This window comes from Ciconia boyciana, chromosome 4 (genome assembly GCF_034638445.1).
Source record: "Ciconia boyciana chromosome 4, ASM3463844v1, whole genome shotgun sequence".
Taxonomy (NCBI): Eukaryota; Metazoa; Chordata; class Aves; order Ciconiiformes; family Ciconiidae; genus Ciconia; species Ciconia boyciana.
In genome coordinates, this window is record NC_132937.1 from 99,233,295 (window position 1) to 99,258,086 (window position 24,792).

At 36.3% G+C, this 24,792-nt stretch overlaps 1 protein-coding gene across 1 annotated transcript in view; it reads left to right on the forward strand.

The window, feature by feature from the left end:
• ADGRV1 (adhesion G protein-coupled receptor V1) overlaps window positions 1-24,792 on the forward strand; it is a 292,589-nt gene that overhangs the window by 107,798 nt on the left and 159,999 nt on the right. Inside the window, exons 70-85 of the mRNA XM_072860950.1 lie at window positions 142-361; window positions 1,548-1,787; window positions 3,323-3,472; window positions 4,341-4,814; window positions 5,623-5,766; window positions 7,006-7,177; window positions 7,552-7,687; window positions 9,337-10,184; window positions 12,234-12,351; window positions 13,233-13,404; window positions 16,047-16,289; window positions 18,763-19,170; window positions 20,175-20,359; window positions 21,575-21,824; window positions 22,003-22,142; window positions 23,812-23,972. Of these exons, the coding sequence (XP_072717051.1) occupies window positions 142-361; window positions 1,548-1,787; window positions 3,323-3,472; window positions 4,341-4,814; window positions 5,623-5,766; window positions 7,006-7,177; window positions 7,552-7,687; window positions 9,337-10,184; window positions 12,234-12,351; window positions 13,233-13,404; window positions 16,047-16,289; window positions 18,763-19,170; window positions 20,175-20,359; window positions 21,575-21,824; window positions 22,003-22,142; window positions 23,812-23,972 (4,061 nt within the window). The remainder of the gene's footprint in view (window positions 1-141; window positions 362-1,547; window positions 1,788-3,322; window positions 3,473-4,340; window positions 4,815-5,622; window positions 5,767-7,005; window positions 7,178-7,551; window positions 7,688-9,336; window positions 10,185-12,233; window positions 12,352-13,232; window positions 13,405-16,046; window positions 16,290-18,762; window positions 19,171-20,174; window positions 20,360-21,574; window positions 21,825-22,002; window positions 22,143-23,811; window positions 23,973-24,792) is intronic.

Genomic DNA, 24,792 nt, shown 5'->3' on the forward strand with positions numbered 1-24,792 from the left:
GAATCTTCAACTGCAGGGTTAGAGATGACTTCTGTATACCTTTAAACTGATCCAGTTGGATGCATGATTGAATTACTAACTATAGTTTTAATTATTTTTTTTCTCGGATATCTCAGAATCTCTTTTTCTTTTTCCATGCAGTGAATTTGCAGAGCAATTTGAAATCCAGCTGACAGGAGCCACTGGTGGAGCAGTCCTTGGGCTCCACCTAGTGAGCCAGGTCACTATTGCTAAAAGTGACTCCCCCCAAGGCATCGTCCGATTTCTTAACCAAAGTCGAATTATTCTTCCCAATCCTGATACACCCACGGCAGTGTCCCTGGTGCTGGAAAGGACTGGAAGATGGTTAGGGGAGACAGAGGTGGGTCCTGGCTGTCAAAGACTGAATGCTTTCTAGGGACTAGGTCAAAAAGCTCCTGTATTTTCCTCCAAGAGCTTCTTTGTGACTGATTGCTAATAGGATAATTGCAGCGTTTTATTAAACATCAACTGCATACAGGTGCAGTATAACAGGAAATGTTACCCTTTTAATCTTCTCTTTCTCTTCCTGCATTCTTTCTTTTATTATAGTCTTGTGTACTTTCCTTTGAACTAGCTCCTAATTCCATTTAAAATATGGTTAATTTCGTGTACCACCAGTAATTTAATTTAATTCAGTTGAATTACTTCCTAAAGCTGGTCAAACTCTTCTCAGTAAATTGTTTATTATGAGTTTTCTAGATTTCTTTTTTTTTTACTCTGTACAGACCACTGATAAAGTGAAGGTATAAATATGAACGAAGGTAGGCCTTTCACAGTCTTGGCAAATGACCGGAAGATTGGCAGTAAAGGCCATCAGCTCCTCCTCCCCCATCTAAAAATTGCCTTTGTCTTCTTTGACTTTTTCTGGAAGTCCTTTGAGAAAACTGGAAAACAATTAACATGGCCAAAATAATAATTTTAAAGTGCTGAATATGACCTCCTCAAAAGCAATCTAATTTGTGGGAAATTTTGAAAATATTCTAGCTTTTAATCAGGCTGAAGAAGTATGAATCATCATTTGAGGGATTAAAAAATTTTATTGCAGACGCTTAAGAAAATATTTGTCATTTTCTGTCTTGATATCACACTACATGAGGAATGGTTTTGGTCATGAGTACTCATTCGGGGAACTTTACAAAACAGATGATGAAAGGGAGAGAAATAGAAGTTGGCCTGTGTGTTTCCTGTTATGTGCTAAAGAAATCTTAGTTTCTCTTCTTTTCTATTACTAATATTTAGAATTTCATAAACTGGCATTGTGGCTGACACTTCAAAATTTTCATTTGTAATTTGTAATGTTTATTTTTCCAAAGGATTATATATTTTCCTACATAGAATTAATTATGAATATTTTGTGTTCTGTATTGACAGCAAAGATTTAAACATAGCTAGTTACCAGGTGCAAAAGTTTTTGTATCTGGTAACTAGCTTTGTATTACTTGTGGTACTCTGACATTTACCCCCCCACCCCGGGAGGCTATTATAATATATCACCACTCTAAATCTGAAACTGGTATCTTCCACAGATTAATTGGGACATCTTGGGACCCAATTCAGAAGAGGTTTTATCTCCCCTGAATAGTGACATTGGTGACCCTGTGAATGGATCATTCTATTTTGGAGAAGGAGAAGGAGGTCTGAGAGCTATTAATCTACAAATCTATCCTCATGAAGAAGTTGAAGTTCAGGAGATCTTCATTATTAGACTGAGCCTTATGAAAGGTGAAACAGAAATAGATCCTAAGGCAAACAACATTACACTAATAGTAAGTCATTTTTGCTTTTCTTTCTTCTGAGATCTCTGTTGATGCTAGTATTTATCCTGCAAAGCTTTTAAAAATTAATAATTATTGCATAGTTTGTAATTTGGCTTTTTTGTCCCTTGTACTGCTTAAGTGCATTGTTATATCTTCACTTCTTAAAAAAGAAGGCAAAGAATCTGTCAGTAAATGTTGGTATATAAGCCTTGAGCTGGCCTTCTTATTTGCAGATTTATGTGGTTCTCTTTGGAGAGAGTGTGGATTGGGTCCTCATTTCTAAATGTCAGTTTGTTGTTCATCCCTTCCTGACCTCTTTTTCTGCTCCCGCTGTCATATATAAAAGAAAGGAGAGAATCTGACTATTGCAGGGCAAGAGAAATGCAGAAATTTGTGGGAGAAGGCAGAGGGAGTTGTCAAAGACAAATTATTGCTCTAGGGATACTGCAACTAAGGAAATATTTATAAAGCTATTATAAGAAGCCTGCAAAAAAATAAATCTTTCCTAGAAACTGGATTTTCTTTTTTTTTTCTGGTCTGTGGAGTGTTGATGGAATTAGCTCCTATTTCCCCAGACTCCTCAATTTCTCCTTCAGGGACCCAGGTTTATTCCTTGGACTGGAATGTTCCACCCTGCACGCCAATGAATTGGCTTCTCAGTAGGCACTGGTGTTACAACTCAGTTGTAAGTCAGTTCACCATGAATTCTTCTTGCAGCTATTCATTCACGCAAATGGATGTGGATGAGCTCCATCCCAGAGGACTGAGTTTGCAAACTGATAACGTTAGAAGAGTTTCTGTACACTAGCCCAAGGTGCCTGAGCATTTCCTGCTTTAATAGCAAAATATTCAGACAGAGCATTTGAAATAAAACTCTGTCCTTTTCTTCCTTGGATAGTGCTGAAAATCTGGAAAGGGGACTTTCTCTGTTGTCTCTTAGTATCTTGTATCCATGGGATATGTTTTCCAAAACCTTTCAAAATCACTTTAGTCCCTGAAATGTGTTTAGACCATTTATAATTTACAATTTGTTTAAAGCTGAGTGAGGCTCAACTCAGTGGACAGAATCCTTCTCACTGCCGGAATTTGTTTATATATAATGCTTTTATTAATCTAAGCCTGAAAACTTTCTGTATTTATTGGCAACATCACATTTTGACTCCTGTTCAGTTTAGATCCTGCTTAAACTTATTTATGTACCATTGTAGGATTTTCTTACAGAAGAGCAAGTCACCCATAGATTTCATATAACCGTCTTGCTTTGTGTGCTTGTGTGTGTTTGTGTGTGTGTGAACATGGGCTTGATATCACTCCCTTCTCATACCTTGATGGCCCCGTCTGCTGGGTTGTTTTTTTTTATTCTCTCAGTCTCAGTTCTAACTACTAATGTACTGTTGAATCTTCTTAAGAGGAGAAGACTCAGTAGGAAGAACTAATAGATATGTGCCCTGTAGCATCTAGCACTGAAAATCTCAATGATTTGAACAAGAATACAACTCACTCTACATTTCTGATTTTTTGTTTGTTTGTTTACGTTTGTACAGATACAGAAGTTTGGTGATCCCAATGGAATTGTACAGTTTGCTCCTGAATCATTAACTGAGAATAACTATACAGAACCCTCAGCAGTGGAAGGGCCACAAAGTATTACACTGTTTGTCAGACGAATTCAAGGCACTCTGGGAAACATAACGGTATTCTCACTCTTTTCCTAATAGACAGTATAATCTGAAATCATCCTCAGTATCAATGTATGAAGGAATATTTTTTCTGTGCCTTTCTGTTGCTTGTTTCTCAAATTCATTTTTGAATTGTTGCCTTTTAGACTGCATTTAGCAAGGGCTCAGCCCTAGTACTTGTGATTTGGAGGGTCAGATTCAGTCTCCTCTGGTCAGGAAAAAAAATAAAAACAGTACTGCAGTGCTTCTCTCTCTTTCTCTCTCCTACTCCCCCTGTGCTTTTGATGGGAGAACAGAACAGAGCATCCTTACATAGTGAGCTTTCTTTGAGACCATCACAATTTGCTTTTTTCCAGGCATACTTCAAGGTAAGACTCAAGATTATTTTGAACCATCACTCACACTGTTTTTTACCTAAAGTTGTTTAGAAGTCAGCATTTTAACAGTTATTTGTTTAATTAAAAAAATCAATTAATAAAAAAATAAATCAATTAAACACAATACTGCTGTGTTTAATGAGAACTCTTCACCCCTTTCTGATGTGAGGAATCTTGGAAAGAGGAAAAACAGCAAGGATGTCTTGTTGTAAAAATGCAGATTTTTTTAAATGGTTCAGAGATTGCATATAGTTTTAAACAAATCTTCTGAAGGTATACAAAGGAAATCTTTACATTCCTAGTACTGTTAGAGGAACAACACACCCTCCTTTTGTAAGATAGTCTGTGTGCCTCTTTCTATGCATACCTAAACCTATTTCTGTTTTACTTACTTAAAACCAATCTGTTCCATATCCTATCTATACTGAATCCTGAATATAAAAGTTTCTGACTCTGCGGGTAATTTTGCTTTCTTTTGTTTTGTGCATTTTCTAAACTTGTTTCAGGTTTACTGGGAAATACATAGTGAATCTGACATCACAGGTGACTTTCTTAGGACAGAAGGATCTGTTGTCATTGCTGACCAGCAGAGTACAGCTGAGATAATTATCTACCTGTTACCTGATGATGTTCCAGAACTGGATGAAAACTATGTGGTGCAACTGATTTCAGTAGAAGGTGGAGCAGATTTAGACCAAGAGAAAAGGATTTCAAAGATCAATGTTTTTGCAAATGATGATCCCTATGGAGTGTTTGCCCTGTACTCTGATCAGCAGTCAGTATTAGTAGAGAGAAACCTGGGTCGGTATGTTCAGATTAATGTAACTCGGCATGCTGGGGCATTTGGAGAAGTGATCGTTGCATACCATATCTTGTCTCATCATGAAGAAGCGCTAATTGCACCTGAAAATGAGGTGGGATACCTCACAGTAAAAGATGGTGCCAGCTTTGGAGTGAAAAGAGTGCCAACAAGCAGCCAGGTCTGTATTATCCTTTTAGTTCCTATGATATCTATTGTTTCCATTTGTGTTCATCACAATACAAATGTGCTGGAATAAGATACTAAACTCTCAATAGTATCCACTGTGAAGAAGTATCTTCACAGATACAGAGAAGAGAAACCAACAGAAAAGAGAGTTTTAGTATTATGAATTTCCTATAAATGGGATAGAAATGAGTTTAAATATCACATTTTCAGATAATAATTGCAAAATCACTGCTATGCATGTGTTCAAATATTCAGTTTTTCCCTCCATCATTGTTTTGTGTTACTATCAGTTCAATATTTTACTATTATATGTATGCAAATATCGTCTCCAGTTTCCCTTTTGGATTGTAAATGGTGATCTGTCAGTGCTAACTCATGAAGCAGTAGATAAATTTACCTTCAGTTCTCTGTGTTCCCTGGATGTTTGTTATTATTATTACAGTCTTACATCCACACTTACGTCCCTCTACATCCATTTTACATCTTTTTAATCCTAAGGATTAAAATCAAGCTGAGGCCCACTGTGTTAGATACCATTTATTAGAATGGCAATAGTTGCTCTACAAACTCACATTCCAACAAACTGCTGGTAAATCACATTCACAATATTGACATTTTAGCAGTATTTATTTTGAGAAACTTAATCACCAAAACACTTGTCTTGAAAACACTGCTTTTGGTATGCAAGTAGAACAAAATCTGGAGATTTTTCTGCTACTTAATTCTTTGAACTGGTGGATATCATGTTTTTAGTGGAATTAAATTTTCACTTTTTTAATTCAGTTGTCTCTCTCTCAAAGGCATTTATTTCACTGGGCTTGAATTTTACTCTGGAACTGATTAATGTAAGCCTGGTTAGGGGAAGTGCCAAGGATGTGCCTAAAATATTAGGAAAAGCAAAGTCAGCTGTTCTGCTTATTCCTGAGGAAGCTGCCAATTCACAGGTCAGTAGAATGGCTGCACTGTAACATTTCTACCACAGAAGGAAGGTACACTTCATTACAAAAGATAGCTGCTACAAGAATTCAATTGGCTGCTGGAAGTTTTCATCATTGCAACCAATTTAATGACTGACAAGACTTTTCCAGTTATTACTTGTACTGTATATTACATTTTCTTTGATATGAATTCTCATAGAAATGTGTTAATACAGCTTGAAAATGTTTCTTCATCTGTAAAATATAAATAGTGTAAATATTATGGTTAATGTATACTTTTGTTTACATGAAATGGAAGTTCTGAGGCTTGAAGGAAAATAACTAATTCTGGACAACGTTATTCCTTTAAGTATATCAGCCCCAAAGTATATAACAGCATGTATGCAGTATTGTGTGCAAAAAGAGATGGAGATCATGCTGGATTTTAATGCAGTTGACAGTATATATGGCTAATCACTGAGTAGGAAATTTTCCATTTGTCTACTTTGTATGAGAGTAAGAAAAGAGAATTTGCCCATTCTGGTATGGTATATGTGCTACAGTTCCCTTTTTGTATGTCAGGCAAAGACAATAGCATGCTGAGTTTTTATCTCTTAAAGTTTATTGAAGTTTGTATCTAATTATTTTAATTGTCTTGAAGCACTGTTCTGTCTTTTAATTTGTAATTGAACTTAATTCAAATGATCTTTCTGTAAACATTGTTTACTACCATATATCCATTTATCATTGCCTTTAGAATGTGCGAATTATCCTTTCAGTCCCATTTGCTGCTCAAAGAAAAAGAAAAGTAGATCATACTGGCAAGAATAATTTTGTGAACAATGTCATGTGGCAACAACTTGCTTTTCACTGGATACACAATAATTTATTTTAAACCTATGCGTATATATATAGTCCTACAGCTATTGGCTGTTGAGCATTAAGGGCAGGTTGGTTTGTTTTTCTTTTAAACAACAGACACAGAATGCTATATTCAGTGTTTTCAGTACTGAAATGTCAGTCATACTGGTTCCTTTTCCCTGAGACCTAGTTCTCAGAAATCTAAGATTTGGAAGTATTGTTAAAGAGTTGTGAAGGAAGTATGTATACGTATACACACGTGCATATATATATATACATACATACATTTATATGCACACATAATTATTGTAAAATGCCTATTTTACAAAATATAGTACGCTTTCACATATGTTATCGCCCATGTTTATTCCATTTTCTGTAACAAAATCTACTATGTTTCCACAGGTTGGCTTTGAATCTGTGATTTTACGACTTACAGACATTGTAGCAGGGACAGGCCAGGCTGTCATAACCAGAAAAGGAGTTTATGGCTCTGTGACAGTTAGCTGGATTTCAGGATACCCATCAGACCCAATCACTGACTTTGCTCAGCCAGGCAATATTACTCCTCCATTTGGTAAGTACTTTGAGGAATCACCTGTGAAAGTTGCATAAGTGATAATACCACCTTTTAGTTATTTGTACATCTACATGCTTCCTCTATTAATGAAGAGTCATTAGAATGAAATTGTATGGTCTATATTTTATCTGTAAGGGATATGTTTATTTTATGAGCAAAAAAAGAACTAATCTTCATAAATACATGTCTGGGAGGTAGGCACAATGCTATGCCCCTGAGGGACAGCTTTATATAGGAAAGACCCTTATCGTGCAGATTTCTTCTTCCTAAATGGAGCAGAATTGTGATTAAAGTCCCTATCTCAGCATGTTCCCAGATTCCTATTTAGTGATTTTGACTTGTGTTCTCTCTCACTCTTTCTTTTCCTTCAGGTACTGTTGTATTTTCCTCTAGTGAGCAAAGTAAAGTAATTTCATTTCAGGCTACTCCAAGCCTAAATAAACGTGAGTCGTTTGCCATCACTTTAACAGCAGTGCACAGCAATGTCTCTGGTGGGGCTCGCCTGAGGTAAGGATATTACTTATACTTTTGAGTTGCACAGATGCTGTAAGAGTTATGACGAGATGCTGTAAGAGTTATGACCTGTGTACAGGCATACACCTTATACCTATTAAATTATAGGTGGCTAGCAAGTTATAGTGCCTTCTTTGATGAATTTGTGTGTCTTGTCTCGGGTGGAAGCAAGCATCAGTACCGCAGATCTGACCTGATCAGAACTGAGGCTTTTCTCCAATTCTAGTCTGTTTCATTTCACCAGGACCCAAGGTGCCTAGAATGTATCTAGAACGATGGAGACAGTTAAGAAAATGAAGAACCAAGATCAACAGTTTTAGCCACGAGGCTGAAGAATGAAAGCAACTCTAGCAGTTTTCATTAGTGTCCCTAAAAATACATATTTAGAAGATCTTAGATAACAAATATTATTTAAAGTAAATAAAATGAAACAAGAAATGCTCCAAAAATAACAAATTCATATAAAACCCCCTTTTTATTCTTAAAAACAAAAGCATTACATTAAATGTAGTTTTCCATCTCAGCTGTTATCTATTCTTCAAAGTATTTTCTTTTCATTCTTCCTTACTCATTGATAGCTAAAAGTGCTATAAAAAGAATGGACATAGAGTAACACCACATATGGAGAAAGGTATTGGCTTCACTGTTACAATTGCACTGGCGAATCTGAAGGAAGTAAGGAATGAACTGGACAGCTAAAATCCTGAGATTGACCCCTTATCCTAGGCTTGTCTGTCCTGTGGACTGGTGTCCTCAGAGCACCTATTTACCGTGTGAGTTAAATACCTTGAGTATATGAGGATGACCGTTCCTAGAAAACTTAAGACTACAATTATTTTGAAGAGTTTGTGACTCCGTTAGCCATGGAAAGGGTCTAGTTTGTTAACCTAAATCACTCACTGTAACTGTAGCGCCATTCGGTAGTCTCTAGCACTGAATAATGGGTCAGTTCTAGAGATAAGTCTAAGACCCAAGGTTTAGCAAAGGGTCTTAGTCTCTATGCTTAATTTCTAATAAGAAGGGGATATATTTAATATGAATATAGTGGAGCTTAAATTGATATTGATAATAGGGCTCAGATCTGGAAAAAATTGCTATGAGTAATGTTGTAAGGGGACAGTTAGTATTTCAAAGCCCCAGAGTAAGTTTTAAAATATCTTCCTTTCCTCCTCTAGCTTCCTGGCTAGAACTGTAAATCTGGTAGCATCCATCTACTCCACAGTTTTCCCTTGGTATAGGAAGTTTGGTCGACAGTTAAAACTGGTATTACTTGGAGTGACTGTATTGTAGTGTATCTCCTTGCACTGTGTCCACAGTAGGAAGACATCATACTTTCCTTTGCTTCTCCATTTTCTGAGGAAGACCTTATTTTATTTATCCTTTACTCTGTGTCCTAAGCTGACTCAGGATACATTAAGCCTGTGGAGGGCTGTTCAATCCAATCATTCCAAAAACATTTTTCAGGGAAGCTCTTTATGTCTTGCCTTGTATGGTTGCTATTTCTTTCCTCTACTCTTACGCATTTTTTTAACGCACTTTGTTACAGCCGTCATTGACTGTTCACTGGAAATTATTTTGCTTGGGTGTTTTACTTTTCATATTTCATAATTCCTCCCTCAGCTTTGACATCTGTTCTGTTTCAGGTCAGGATTTACGATAGCTTTAATTGAGCCAATGGGGATCTTCCAGTTTGCTCTTAACTCAAGATCTGTTACAGTTGAAGAAGATGTTCAGGCAGTCACACTACATGTCCAAAGATTATTTGGTTTTCAAAGTAATCTCACTAAATTGACATATCAGACCATTCCAGGAAGTGCCAAACCACTAGAGGACTTTATACCCAACTACAATGGAGAGCTTATGTTCTTACATTTTCAGACAAATGCTGTGATAGAAATATCAATAATTGATGACACCGTGTCTGAAATGGAGGAATTTTTTTTTGTAAATTTGACTGCTGTGGAAATTTTGGATGTTCAACCTGTGAATCCTGACTGGAATCCACGTTTGAATCCAGCTTTCAGTGTTGCAACAGTTAATATCCTGGCTAATGATATTCTTCATGGAATACTAAGTTTGGGGCCAGAGTTTATTTATGTTGAAGAAGATGCAAACAACAGTACCCCCAACACAGTGACACTTCATATTAGAAGGACGAAGGGTTTTACTGGTGACATTGAAGTAACTGTTAAAACCTTTGGGGGAGTGAGTGCACAGAGTGGAGCAGATTCATATCCTTTTGGAAATGTTTATGGAAAATCAGACTTCACATGGGCAATGGAAGGAGAAGATTTTGAGGAACAGTCAGTGTCTCTGACTTTGCTGGATGGAGAAAGAGAAAGCAAGATGTCCATAAAAATTTTTGATGATGATGAGCCTGAAGGACAGGAATTGTTTTATGTTTTCCTCTCAGATCCTGAATGTGGAGCTCAGATTGTGGAAGGAAAGGATGAATATGGATTTGCAGCTTTTGCAACAGTAATTATTGCAGGTAGTATTTTCTCCCCCAGAAAATTAGTAAATACATCTGAATTAAATAACAGTAAATAATTGTATGTTCTCATAGCAATTTTCGTGTAAAGATTGGAATTGTATTTGGTAATAAGAAAGATATTCTATTCCCAAATCTTGAGTTTTCCAGATCAGAGGAAGCATCTAATCCACTAAGCCCACCATACATCCCTTAGCAATGTAGCTCAAAATACATTTAGAGATGCTGCTTATCTCTGTTCTAGTCCTGTTTTACTTCATGAAGGGAAAGGCTAAGCTTGAGTGTTTTTATTTCATGTGTAGTAGCATTGCAGGCTTTTTTGTTTTTCTTTTACCATGTTGTCACTTTAGCCATTTTGTCACTTTTACATTGTATGGGGTTTGTACAAAGTATAAAAAAGCAGCTTCTGTTTTCGTTCTTTGACACTGTCAATTCGTATCTGCAGTTTAGTCATTCTCTGCTTCTGGGGAGGGAGGATAGGAATGGGCTTACATAGACATGGGGGAAGAATTTTTCTTTCAGTCACTGCACACTACTGTGAGAAAGTGGTATCAGAGCTCCAGTTTCCCTTAGCTTTTAGATATCTGTCAGACTTATCAACTGAATGTAAACCAAGTTTAACTGCAATGTAGATTAAGTTTTAGAAACAAGCTGGGAATGGGAACAGTTTAGGCTAATCAAGAAAATTATATGTAAGGTCCAACATTTACTGCAAGTTTTGTGTATTTAGATAGTCTTAACAATACAAGGTAGATATTGGGAACCAGGATTAAACTATGCTGTTGGATGAGTGTATGCAGCAAATAATTACGTATGCAAGAACAGATCATATAAGACACATGTTCCCTTCATGTGCACCATCTCTAGAATTCACCGTGCAAGTAATCAGTTGCCTGTAAGTGCAAGTTAACCGAAGAATTATGTGCATAGGCACAGGTTGGAATTTGAACTTGTACTGAATCCCACAGAAGTGTGTTAACATGTTCTAGAGTTACACCCTGAGTACAAGGAGTACATACAGTAAAATCAGGAGACAACTTCTGTTAAGGGTCAAAGCATGTATCTGCTTTTAACTGTATAGATAGAAAGGTACCACAGGGTAAATACTTGTGCATGTGCATAAGCAAACAAGCAGTTTCTGTTAATCTTCAGTATATATAATGACATATAATAAGCACTGTGTTGAAATAGATTGCCTTTTCAATTGCAGAGTAAAGCCATCACTGCCTGTAAGGAGAAATCCTTTAGAAGCAAGATTTAATGGGACACTGTGAACACATTAGTTTCCCCTCATTAACTTTGTTCTTTTTTCCTCCACTGCTGTTTTGCTGAAGTTATTTACATTCCCATGAGAACAATGCAGTATTTTGCAGCTCCCTAGTTCCACACACTGAATTAAAGATGCAGGAGAAAAGCTGATGTAACAATCTGGGAAAACGACTGGGTTCAACAACATTATGGGTGGGATGAATAAGAAAGCTAAAGTCATGTCCTTGGAAGACCATCTTTATCCCATAACCTACTATGGCAATGCTGTTCATCTAGGGGCATGCAGAGACTCATTTCTGTTAAGAAAGAATATGTTTTAAGGGCTATGGTAAACATAAAATAATAATGTAGCTAAAGTGATATCTCACAAGGGCATTATAAGCAAGGCTTCAGACACTGTTCTGGACTGTTGTAACACCTGGTCTCTTGAAGTCAAGGAGCACAGAATTCAGTCAGTTTGCTGAATGGTGCTGAAAATACAAGCTTATGTGCATAGATGGTGCCAGGACTCTCATAAAGAATTTACTTTCAAAAATAGTTATTCTACTGGTTAAAATAAAATTTAGAAATGCCAACATTTGAAGTTCTAGATAAGTATGGAATGTAAATTAAGAATAGAAATATTAAAAGAAATTTTCTTGAGGAGTCCCCAAGTGCTGCTTTGCAGCATGCTTTTGATACCTAAATTTTATTTTTTTAGCAGGTATCCATGTTAAACTTATGATTTAGTCGCGGCTTAACTTTCTTGCTAATCACTTTCATGGACTGTTTCCTATATAGGAAGTGATCTCCAGAATGGCATTTTGGGATTCATTCCAGAAGTACAAAGCAGTCTTGTACTTGATGAAGACTCAGAAAACAGAGAGGTGCTGCTGATTGTCGCAAGGCAACCAAACAGGTGCAGGCAACAGCTGAATCAAGTGCTCTTCTCACAGGCTGTAATGTGCTGTTGAATCACAGAAGCTGCTGTTAGTGGAAGAGGTTATCATAGAGTTTTATAATAAATCTTTGCCTTTCAGCTCCTTTAATAACTTCCCAGAATTTGGCAAATGGGCTTTTAATTTGTGAATGTGATTAGGTCTTTCACTGTACTGTTATAAAGCAGAAACGGAAAAAACAAATATTTTCCAACTTATACCATAAGGCAGCAAGTGTGAAAGTTTTGCTTAAGGTAAAGTATTTACACTGCTAAAGGTGTGATTCAAATTCTCATCTCACTGTGTAATATAAGTAGGTGTGAATACTAAAACAAGAAATCAAGAAGGTACCTAAGTGTCAGCCCTATGCTTATGTCTTCATTCACACAGATACTGTGTTTTTTCTAATTAACACATATATAGAGTGCACATTTGTGTGTACTTTAAACAAATATGCTCAAGCATGCAGAGTTCCATAAACTTATAGGAAATCAAAATTCTGCCTGGCTTTCCAGGCAAATGGTTACTACACTATTAAGGAAAGTACTTGGGCACATCCCTGTCTTCCAAGCACCAGTGTCTCTTATTCAACTAATCTTGTGTTTTCTGAAACAAAAATTAAGTAGCATCTGGGTGCCCATAATTGCTTTATTTTCTTCCGGTGTTACTTTTTGTTAATCTAAACAGGTTTTAGAGGAAAGAATTTAAGTAAAAAGAGAGAATTTTTCATCTTAAGTCAGTTGGTTCCCTAGTGATAGGTTCTGAATATTAACAAAAAACATATGTTACCTCTGTGGTTTATGTTTCCTAAAGCAATAGTGCTCTCCTTCAGTACATGTATACTCTTTTGATTTACTTATAGGGCTTTTGAAGATGTGAAGATCTTTTGGCGTGTGACCTTTAATAAAACAGCTGTTGTCCTGCTGAAGGATGGCATGAACTTGGAGAACGAACTTGTATCTGTGCTGGGAGCCACTACCTGCATAGCAGGTCAAACAATATGCAACATCTCCATTGAAATAAAACCTGATAATGTAAGTACTTATTGCTCATTTATGTACAGCACTATGATGCTGAATTGCAATTTATCAAGATAAAAAAACCCCTCTGATCCAGAGGAACTGATGGGTAGGACACAGTTTGAGGATGGTAACTTGACATCTGCTCAGTTCCTCTACAAACACATTTATTTACAGGCTTGTACTACCTCCATTGTGACTGGTAAAAATTTGGGAAGGAGATGACAATTTAGTTTGAAGTGTAAATTGCAGATCTCAGGTTTTTATAGAACAATAAGAAAAAAAGAATGGAGTTATTTCAGTGAGATGCGTATTCATATACTGGACTCTTACCCTTCACACAGTAAATTTTTCACCTATCAAAGCACTTGTTAGGGTGTTTTGTAGAAAGCATATTGTGTAAGTAATAACATCGCATTCAACAAAAAAACTTGCAAACAAATCGCAACTTGTGCGTAGTTTTACATGCCTAAATCTAGCACAGTGATCTGTGAAAACCCTACTCAATCATAAAGCTGCATAAGAATCTCTGAGTGTGTAAAAATCTGTCACTGTGTACATCCATCTGAAGTTCAATTCTAAATTGAACTAAATCACTAAAGCCTTTTGGCATTTGTCAGTTGGGTATGCCTAAGCCTAAGAGCCTTGAGAGGCCCAGCTGGCACTCAAAAATGCAGACGTTGTTGAATTGACACAAAGCACAGCATTCAGTCATTTTTATTGAAAAGAGAAGGAAAAAAATATTTTTGTGTAAACACCTCGTGGTTAGAGTAGTTACTTAAGAAAGGAAGGATTAATGTTTGCCATTCTTTCAGAGTGGAGAGTTTGAAACTTTCCAAGAAATGACCCTAACAGCCAGGCCGGTGGCAAAGCTGAGGTGTGGGGAATGGAAGAGGACAAGATGAGAAGGTTTCCACAGTTTTTCTGACTACATTCTAGAAAATAATGCAGGATGTAGGATGTGGGAAATAGAGATTTCCCACTAGGGAATAGGGTGCATTCTCTTAGTTCAGTAAGAGGGCCATTTTCCTTCTTCATCTTCAGATGTTATTTTTACCTTACAGAGCCAATGAATAAAATATATACATGAGTGGGGCACAGGCTGCCTCGCTGAGTAAACTGGGATTTTGAACCTGTTTAGTCCTCAGGAGTGATATCATTATTTAATGGCAGCAGTGCGGCAGCTGCACAGACATGCAGTTGTACCATATGAAGCACAAGCGTGTGCCACTCTAACAGGTGCTAATGGAAGACCAAAGTTCCCTATGGCATTCCAGTAAATTTATGCTTGTCATCAATTTGTCAAGATCATTCCATTTAAAGAACTACTTAACAACAACTCAATTAAAAATATATGCTATTTAACCCCCCAAATATTTCCTAATTCTTCTTCCAGTTCTTATTCCATAAGATAGCTTATAAATTAGTAACAAATACATTATGAAATGATGCAGTAATAAATACATTCTATAAATATTCTACATTTTTATGGCATATGGTATGCCTATGTTCTAGCTTTTGAAAGTTTTTAGTCAGCTATACTAACTTCGTTAGCTAAGAGCTGAATCCTGCTTTCCTAGAATTAAAATAGGATTTCCAAAAATCCAGAGCTGAAACAAAAAGCTATGTTTACTAATAAAAAAATTGTCTTCAATGATCATAATTTGTTTGTAATGCTATTGTCTTGTAAAGAACTACTTTTTTTGCAAGTTTGCTGCTTCATAAGTGCAAGTAATAGGTACAAATAACATATTTCCAACTATTTCTGTAATCTTAGTAATCAGATGTCTATTTATAAGCATGTTATGTTTGTATTGTAGGTACAAAATCAAAGATGAGGCAACATGTCATATTATAATTTAATATTGCTACCTTATTTTCAATAAACAAGCATTAAGAATGTAGAATTGACTAGGCTAATTCTTTGACATATGAACACTAAAATTCACTAGCCTATATTTCCAGACTGATAGAGGATTTCTCTGTATCTTAAACCTCACAGAAGTCTATCAAATAGTATCTCTAAGCTTTTGGATTTTCGATAAACTCAGTTAAGTGTTCAAGTCTACTGAGACTTGCTTGTAAAAACTTGCATAAACTTGTTAGTGTTTAAACACTAAGGCTGTATGTAAAATGTTTTTCAGAACTTTACCTGAGTTCAATACTTGAATACAGTCAAGTCAATCAATTGCAGTTTCAAAACTGCATACTTAGACTTTTGTGCAGGTTTTCCACAGGTGAGTAGGTGTGTACATGCCTTTTTGTAAAGCAAAAAGAAAATGAAAGAGAAAGTTCCTCACAGGATGTACATCTATGTAACTCCATAATCTGGAATATGGAGCTCTTGGAGAGTTTACTGTCATGTATTATGGCAAATTTGCAGCCACAATACATGTAGTATGTAAATAGCTACTTTATTGCAGCAAGTTCCATGTGAAAACTTGAGATTTCATTATTGTACATGACAGAGTGGTGCCTGTTGCAATATTGTTTTTAGGATATACTTCATTGTACTTAATGCACATTTCAGGAAGCATGCTTGTGGTAAGTGTTAGTACGAGTAATCCATTGCACATACAAAATAATATATACATTTTTAAAAGCTGAAACTAATTAGTAGATCTTATAATGATATGAAAATCATCCCTCATTTACAGGTACCTGAATTTGAAACATATTTTTTTGTTGAGCTGTATGCTGTAAGCACAGGAGCTGCATTGAACAACAGTGCCAGATTTGCTTTTATAACAGTCCTTGAAAGTGATGCTCCTCATGGCTTAGTATATTTTGCTGTGGGATCTCGTTTTGCTGTGGCTCATAAGAAGACAACTTTAATCAGTCTGCAAGTGCTTAGAGATTCTAGTACATCAGTGACCACAACGGTTAGCTACAGCATGCAGGTAAGACTTTTATTGTTATTTTTATTATTTGACTTATTTTTAGTATTATTTTTATAATTAATTCATTGTTCATTCTCTCAAGTAAATGCAACTGTAATTAGCATTTTTTCAGGAAACAGTCAAATATTTGCTGAGCCCATATGGTCTAGCTTCTTTGGTTTTCCATTAGTAAAAAGACCTTGTTTTCATTGCATTGTCAAGAGTGATTTTGTTCGTAGTACCTTCCAGTAGCCTCAAAGACTATGGTCAGCCAGGCATTAAATACATTTCTTTCTTTGCCTTAAGGTTCTTATGAGACTCCAATTTTAGAGTCTTCTTTCTCTGAAATTAAGTGTTTATCATGATGGGCATGACTACAAGATTCAGATACCAACAGATTTGCTGTGTTAGGTCACAAATTTATTAATACACAGAGCACACTTAGGAAAAGAGAGAGAGAATTTTCATCAAATTTTATTCCATGTTCTTGAAGTACTAAACTTGAAAATTGTTCTTCTGATTGAAAATCTCATGTGCTAAAGTCAATTTTATCATCCCCGTTCATTTTTTTTATGTTTACAGCTGTAACACCAGACTCTTCTAACTGTTGATCCTTTTATCTCTAAATGAGTACCTCATTATTATTGACAGATGATGAAGATTCTTCTTTAGCAGAAGTAACACAGCTGTAAAAACATGATTCCTTCCACTTCCTTATAGTTGTGACTCCAACATCAGGGCACAGGCTGCAAGAGGGATTCCTCTAAGTTTGCCGTCGCATTGGAATAGTGCTTAGCCTGATCTACTTTGACTATGTGGGATTTTATACCTAAAAGCATTATTTCGGGGAAGGGTTATTATAACAAAGCGTTGTGTGACCAGTGTACTGCCATCACCCTTTATAATAAAAGGCTTTGCATTCTGTTGTTATATTGCATGCGTATGTATTTTAACTGCATAGGATTACATGGTGTTTCCATGCATTTATTATACAGTAGCTGGCCAGTGTTTTGGTTAGATTGTGTGGTAACAAACTTTCACATTCTTTCCAGCCAAGAGTTCATTATAATTTAGCTGTTAAATGGAGAAGAAATTGCTACTGTCCAGTGTATATTTAGGCTAAAATATAGGGGGCAATTCCTTATCCATTTGTATTTTTCATATAACAACCCTTCTTTGGACATTTTTAGGTTTTGAGGGTGCATGGCCAAGTACCAAAGTATTGGTACTATTGGTACCTGTAAAATAAGAGGTCACGGCAGACAGGAAGCGTGAGGCGCTACCTGGAAACAGATGTTCATCTCATTCCTACAAAGGTTTCTTAAACACTGTTCTTGTCCCTAGTACTTTTATTACCACTTATTTCCCTGTTTCCTAATTCTCAATTGGAAGGGATAAACAAAAGGAAACTTCTCACTGGAATTTGCACAGATGATGGGACCATGTCCTAGAGCAATTCTGAACAGATACACACTACATTGATTTACAGCATTCTCCTGCAAACTCAAAAAATGTCTGATTTATTCCATAAGTAAATTTTACTAGTTAAAGCTAAATGTTTTCAAAAGGGGTCTAGTATTTCGCAATAAAAATCCTTGGTTTTTATGGTAGGAGACCTTTTCAAGATTACTTAAGTCAGTATACGATCTGTACTTATTAAATGAATAGATACTATTGAAAAATCATACATTTGAATAACAGCCTAGAATGTTAGTTTCCACTTAAGGAAAGTTTATTATATTACCAGATATAATATCAAAATTATGGCAACTGACAAAAAGAGCAAGAATGTGAAGAATGAAACAGTATCTGCAAACCTCATAGAAGGTAAAAATAGTGCTACTTCACAGGGAAATGAGGCCATATAGCATTCCTAGATAAGTTAATCTGTCTGCCTTGCATGTGTATTCTATAGTGTTTGCTTTGCCTTTGGACCTAAATGGATTGTTCTTCTTTTAAGTATTTATACTGGGACTGAAAATACAATGAATTGATAATAGTTTGGGCACAGATATTAGTTTGGGCACAGGTTTTAGGGATTCTAAAACCTTTGCTTGGCTTTTGTTTAGTTTTTATGTATTTTTAATTCCTGTCTGTACCCTGAATTGAGGGACTTCATGTTGCAGACATAAACTTACATCAACCCCTCCAGAATTCACCCTACAGATGTGCTAACATTTCTGTAATATCTATTCACCCAGAAAAGCTTTGTGAATTTTATTCCGGAAAAGAAAGAGAGGGATCCTGTTTAATATTGACAATATACATAATTCTTCCCCTAGGTTGTTACTAACCACAAGTGACAGATTGCTATTTCAAGGAGATATTTCATTTAATGTAATTGTTATATCATTCTTAACTGCATTTTGAAAGGGGACTTATTTTTTACAAATTTAAATTTTACCTATTTAAAATATGTGTGTTCTACAGCAGCTGGTTTTGAACAATTGCATCTATCGTGACGTTACCCAAAACTCTTTTGGTTTTGTTTAAGGAGCTACAAAAGCCTGAACCTGTTGGTCGGACCTTCATATCTCCAGCTGTAGCAGGACAAGATTTTGCCAGATCTGAAGGTTTATTGACTTTTGAACCTGGACAGAGAAATACGTTTCTGGATGTGACCTTGACTCCAAAGACAGGATCTTTAAACCCATTTCCTAAACGTTTCCAGGTTGTACTTTCTAATCCCGCAGGCGGTGCCAGAGTAGATGACCTGTATGGTATTGCTAACGTCACCATTGTCTCAGATTTGGACTCCCTGCCGGTTTGGGGGCTGATTGATCAACTGCATCAGCCTCTTGATGACACCATTTTACACAGAGTCCTCCAGAATCTGAATGTCAAAGTGGCTACAGAAACCACAGAAGAGCAGCTTACTGCTGTGATACATATAATAGATAAGGTAAACCTTTCCTGCTCTTTCTTGAATGACCAATGATTTTAATAAGAGTGTAATAATATATATGCCTGTGATAAGACCAAAGTTAGCGTCCACAGTAGTGACTCAGGGGCGCAGACTGCAAAGGTAAAAACAGAAATTGTGAAGTCCCACAATCAAGGAAAAAGTTTGTCTGCCACTAGTTAGTATGGTGGCAGGTAATCAAAAATCAAATGGGTGGAAAAGAGCAACCAGTATTAATTTTGCATATGTACCTATAGCTCAAGATTTTCTGCTGTGCAAAGTTTTCCCTTTGGTGCCATGCTTTTATAGAGCTTATTATGGTTTCTTGATTCTCAGGCCACATCTTTGTTGGTTTTAGACCTGGCATAAGAGAGTCAGGCCCAAGGTTTACTCGTATCTTCACAGCTGACTGCAGTCAACACACAAGCAAATCCTACCAGGGCCAGCTAGAGGCTGCTGTGCTCTTAACCAGGCACGCAGCTTGTCTTTTTTCCTGCAGTAGCTTTGGGAATTGGGTTGGCAGGGTAGCTGAGCACTTTAGCATTCCACCAAGTTCTGTGAAAACTCTGGGACTAGTTTTATGGCTTTCTGGCTCTTCTGGATTTGTGGAATAATGCCCATGAGCTGGAAAATGTTTAAATACCTAGACACAAAGCAGTATAACAATATTCATGAATAACGGTTCATTTGTGAGTATTGCCATTTTGACACAGAAAACAGAGAAAATAATGTCAAAAAATCTCAAGACTCAAGAATCTTTGATTTGTGAAAGAATGAAAAATGCCACATTATATCTTTAATAATCAAATCCCTATTAGTAAGCATATCTTTATGTAGTTTTGACATAGACTGTGCCTCACGCCTTGGCAGCGCTGATCGGAAGATGGGAAAAATATTCAGAACTTTCAGAATGAACATTGGGATAAAATGTGCATTTTATGAGGAAATGTTATAAGCAGACTTCTGTGCATAAAATGCTGTTTGATTTCTTCTCCTCTCATTAGGTTACAGAAGTAGGTGAAAAGCAGTTACTCACTGATAAAAGTAGAAGTCTTTTCTATGAGATACTCTGTGCTCTGGCTAGCCCGAAACGCGAGGACACACGAGGATATAGCCCGCTTGCTGAGGTGACTGAGAAGTTTGCTTTTTCCCTGTTGACTGGGATAATGTGTGGATCACCAGGAGAAAGGTTAGTAAACTTGAATTCATAAGAAGTTTTGGAAATACATGACAACTTACCAATATAGTAAAAATGTAAATAACATTTTTAGAAAAGGGATGTGTCTATCATCTAATATGTTACCTATATGAAAATGTGTTGCACTCTGTCACAATCTTATAAAGCACTATATTGGCACTATGAGCTGGTGTCACAAATAACTGGTACACTGATACAGGGTAGCTGTGGGAGTAGGAGTCAGGAGATCTGGGACGTATTAATTCACCCTTAGGTCAAATATTGCCTGGAAAAAGATTCATTAATCTTACTAAGAAAATAATATGTAATTGTATGATGGAGAGCTATGTTCTAAGACTTAGATGAGAGTAAGTAACACCAAATTTCTACTGGCATTTTGTAATTTCTGTGTGCTTGGTTTTGCTCACTTTAACATTATTTAAAAGTTTTAAAAGCTACTCATAGTTTTTAAATGTAGTTTCAAATTGCTAGTTTTGTCTGCAAGTGCATTATACCCTGTGGTCAGACTAATGGGCAGGGGAAATAGGTGACTGCAAAAATAGATGTTATTCTTTTATGAGGCAGATGGTTTTAAACAGTGCGTTTCTCCCAATGTGAATCTGTTAAACATCTGGTAGTTGAATTTAGAAAAAAAAAACAACCTTTTTTCCCCTGATAAAATCAGCATGGTTTAGATTTCTATCTCAACTTCTTTTGGAGAGGTAACTTTTCTTGCCGTTTCCTAAGTTGTAGGGGGTATGAACCCCATCTCAGCCAAAAGACAGTAAATGGCATAAATACCAGCACTATCCTGAACAGTGTCCAGAACTTGAAAGTTCAAATTCTTTATTCCAAGTTTTTTTTCCATCATCTGTTGGGAATAAGAGGTAAAGCAAGATCATCCATTTTAATGCCTCTTCTTGTAGACTCATCTCTACATCACATTATAAAGATGAGTATTATTCTAACCTAGTTTACCATGGAGGGGTTTTGGTTGCAGATCCTAGTGAGCAAAACCCAGAGGGGAAATGGAGAAGCTGAAGTACATAATAATTCAATCCCTCTTTGTTTCACAGAAACTGAAACTGTCTGTCTGTTAAATGTCATAAAGCCTAAAAATAATGGAGGAATAAAGTATTAATTACAAATGCATTTTAGAGTCATTCTGTGAAGAATAGTGAAAGCTCAGTTCCTCTTACCAGATCTATTGCTTTTCCATTTCAACAGAGGTAAAAATATCCTTGACAGCTGCCCGTACATTGCAATAATGGCTCACAACTGGTTTCCTCAGCAAATCAATGGACACAGATTTGATGGAAAAGATGGGGATTCTATTCAAGTACCTGAACATTTACTAGGGGTCTCTGTTGTACTATCGCCTCCTCAAGAAGAGAACTGTGAATCTGTACAGTTCACAGAATACAGCAGTCAGCAGTGGTTCCTTACTGGAGATAAAGAACTTGCCCTGAAGAACAAGGTTTGAAGATAGTGCAATTTATTTTTTCAATAAATTAGTTTCATTTAGATATTGCTCAAAACATCTTAAATGTATTTAAAATAATGTGAACATTTTTGTCTGTGTCTCTGATTAAAATGAGCACTGACTATCGAATTTTAATATGAAATTTGTATTTACGTTGTACATGTTGTTTCAGGTTTTTTCGATGAGTTTGAAGGGTCGGAGTTCACACCCTTTGAAAGATAACAATGAAGTCATTTATCGGATTTATGCTACAGGAAGTCGGATTGTTCCACAAAAGTCTCTATGTCTCCTTTGGAATCAAGCTGCTGAAAGGTTATTTTATTAATCTGTTTAGTTTTTCAGTTTCTACTGTGAACCTGTGTATTTGTCTAAGATGTGATAACTCTGATTAGATCATTTGCAAGTATAAAATGGATCCATTTCCTATCCATCTTTTTTGCTTAACTTTTCTGGCCTTTTTACCAGCACATAAAACTTTCCGTATAATAAAATGTATAGTTATTCTAGCTCAGACATTTCTCAGACTTCTACTCTTGACTTTTTTCACCAAAATACCATTTAGATTGGGTAATGATGTGTTAGGCAATGCTGACATGCCTTAAATCCTGGAATTGCATCACTTAATTAACATTAATGACTTTGTATTCTTTACAGCTGTTATCAGACAACACTTCAAGTCCATTCTTACAAAAGTAAATAATTAAACTTGCATCTCTGGTATTGCTTCAAGTCACTGGCTCAGAATGTTCCTAATTTGCTAATATCCACTCTTTCTCTGGGTCTGTGAAAGACACTGTGTAAGTGAACCAAAAAAAACCTGTTATGGGGCAGACTAGGGCTTTATCTAGACCAGTATACTGTCTTCAGTAGTGGCTAAAAGTAAATGCCCAAGGAAGAGTAAGATCAGGACAAGCATAAATAGTAGTTCCCCTAATACTATACTCTCCAGTGACTCTATGAGCTGAATGTGATTTTGTGTATTTCATACCCCAAATTATTTGTCTACCACGAACTTGTCTAGTCTTTCCTTGCACTATCCAGAATTTTAGCACATCTTTTGACAATGACCTCTATAGGGCTATTTTTTTTTTGACAGAAAAGCCATCTGCTGTTGATTTTTCTTTAATAGTGCTGCTACTAGCTTAAGTTGATGTCTCCTGGTTTTTAGAAGAAATGGTTCTGCTGATCATTTTCCATTCTTGTTGCTACTCGTACCGTTACAAACCATGGAATAAAGTTTTCTGTGTATGCTCTTCAATGCCCCATTATTTGATTAGCCTCTTTCCTGTTCACACGGTATAAAGGAATTTGGAGAGAATTATGTTCTGTATCCTGCTGAGATCTAGTTGGTTTAGATATGATTTCCTTAGACTGACTGGATTATATCAGTTTGTCACTGATATAAACTATTTATCTTCAGAAGGGAGATGCAGCAGAATTTACCTGTATGCTCTTCTTTTATCTAGACACTATGTCACAGAGCAGACGTGATTTCCACTAGAAATGGCTTAGGATGTCACCTGTAGTACCCTTTTTCAAAATCAGTTCAGCAATACTGAAAGAAAACAAAACATGATTTTTAGTTTCAAAACAACAAACAGCAGTATAAAATGAAGTGTTATCCATAATGGGGTAAGGTATTGTGCAAGTTAAGTAACAAACTATTTGAAAAGTCAGACAGATCTGTAAATCTTTCAGAAGTTTTAAAAATATGGCCACAAAAATTCTCTAGTGGAAAAAAATGTTCATCATCATATATTTACAATTTTTTTAAATCATAAAAGTTAAAAAAGCTATAAACAATAATTTAATTTCATGTAAATGTGCTATTCTGAGCACTGCACCTGAAAGATTACACAAAACACCTATGCAATAGTTTAGAAAACTTGGTATTTCAGAGATACAACAACAAATTTCAAGCCTGCTTACCATGCAAATTACACAAGTTCATTTCCAACTTGGTAAATCTTTTGTTTTGCAGCTGGCTGTCAGATAGCGGGTTCTGCAAAGTGGTTGATGACACATCAGACTATGTGGAATGCTCTTGTTCTCATATGTCCATTTATGCAGTTTATGCCCAAACAGATAACTTGTCTTCATACAATGAAGCTTTTTTCTCTTCTGGATTCATCTGCATTTCGGGTCAGTTGATTTAAGACACTTTTCTCATTAATAACAACTGAAGACCAGTAAGACTGATTGATTTTTAGTGATTTTAGTAATGGATGACAACCATTTTATTTGGAGGGGTATTGGAGAAATGTTAACTAACTTCATGGTATTAAAGTTGCCATCTGGTTTGGTATTTGCACACTGACAAATTTTGCCGCTGAAAAAAAAAGCCCAGCAAAGAAATATGTTTCCTTGTGATGTTTTACTGAACCATACAAAAGAGAAATATGTCATTCATTTTGGGGAAGAAACTTAAAAATCCTAAATTCACCTGTGTCTCTAGCAAACAGTTGTCCTTTTTGTCAAATCTTTCAGACACTTTTCTACCTTGCCTGAAACCTCTTTGACAGTTTTAGTTGACAATTTACACTCAGAAGGGATGACTTGAAGGAGATAGATTCCATATCACGTGTGTAGAGCTCTGATGCCTGCTACCTAACATCTTGGGAGAAGCCCGAGAGTTTAACCTATGAGGATCACAACTCACTTCATTGACAGCTACGATAGCATTTGCAGAAGACCCAAAATGTCAGACAGCAAGTAGGAGATCTACATTTCAAACTCTGCTTGGCTTCTGAAGGAGGTGGAAATTACACCTTTCACATTGCAGTCAGTTCACGTTATGGTGTTGCAGGCAATCCTGGATGAAAGTAAATTTTTCTTCTTGTGTTGATAGGCACTGTGCAAGCAGGAACCTAAGAGTAATGGGATCACTAAGAAAACTTGCTAAGGGGATTCTTAGTCTAACCTTAAGGCACTTAAATGGGGTTCTGGTTCTGCTCCTTGTGAG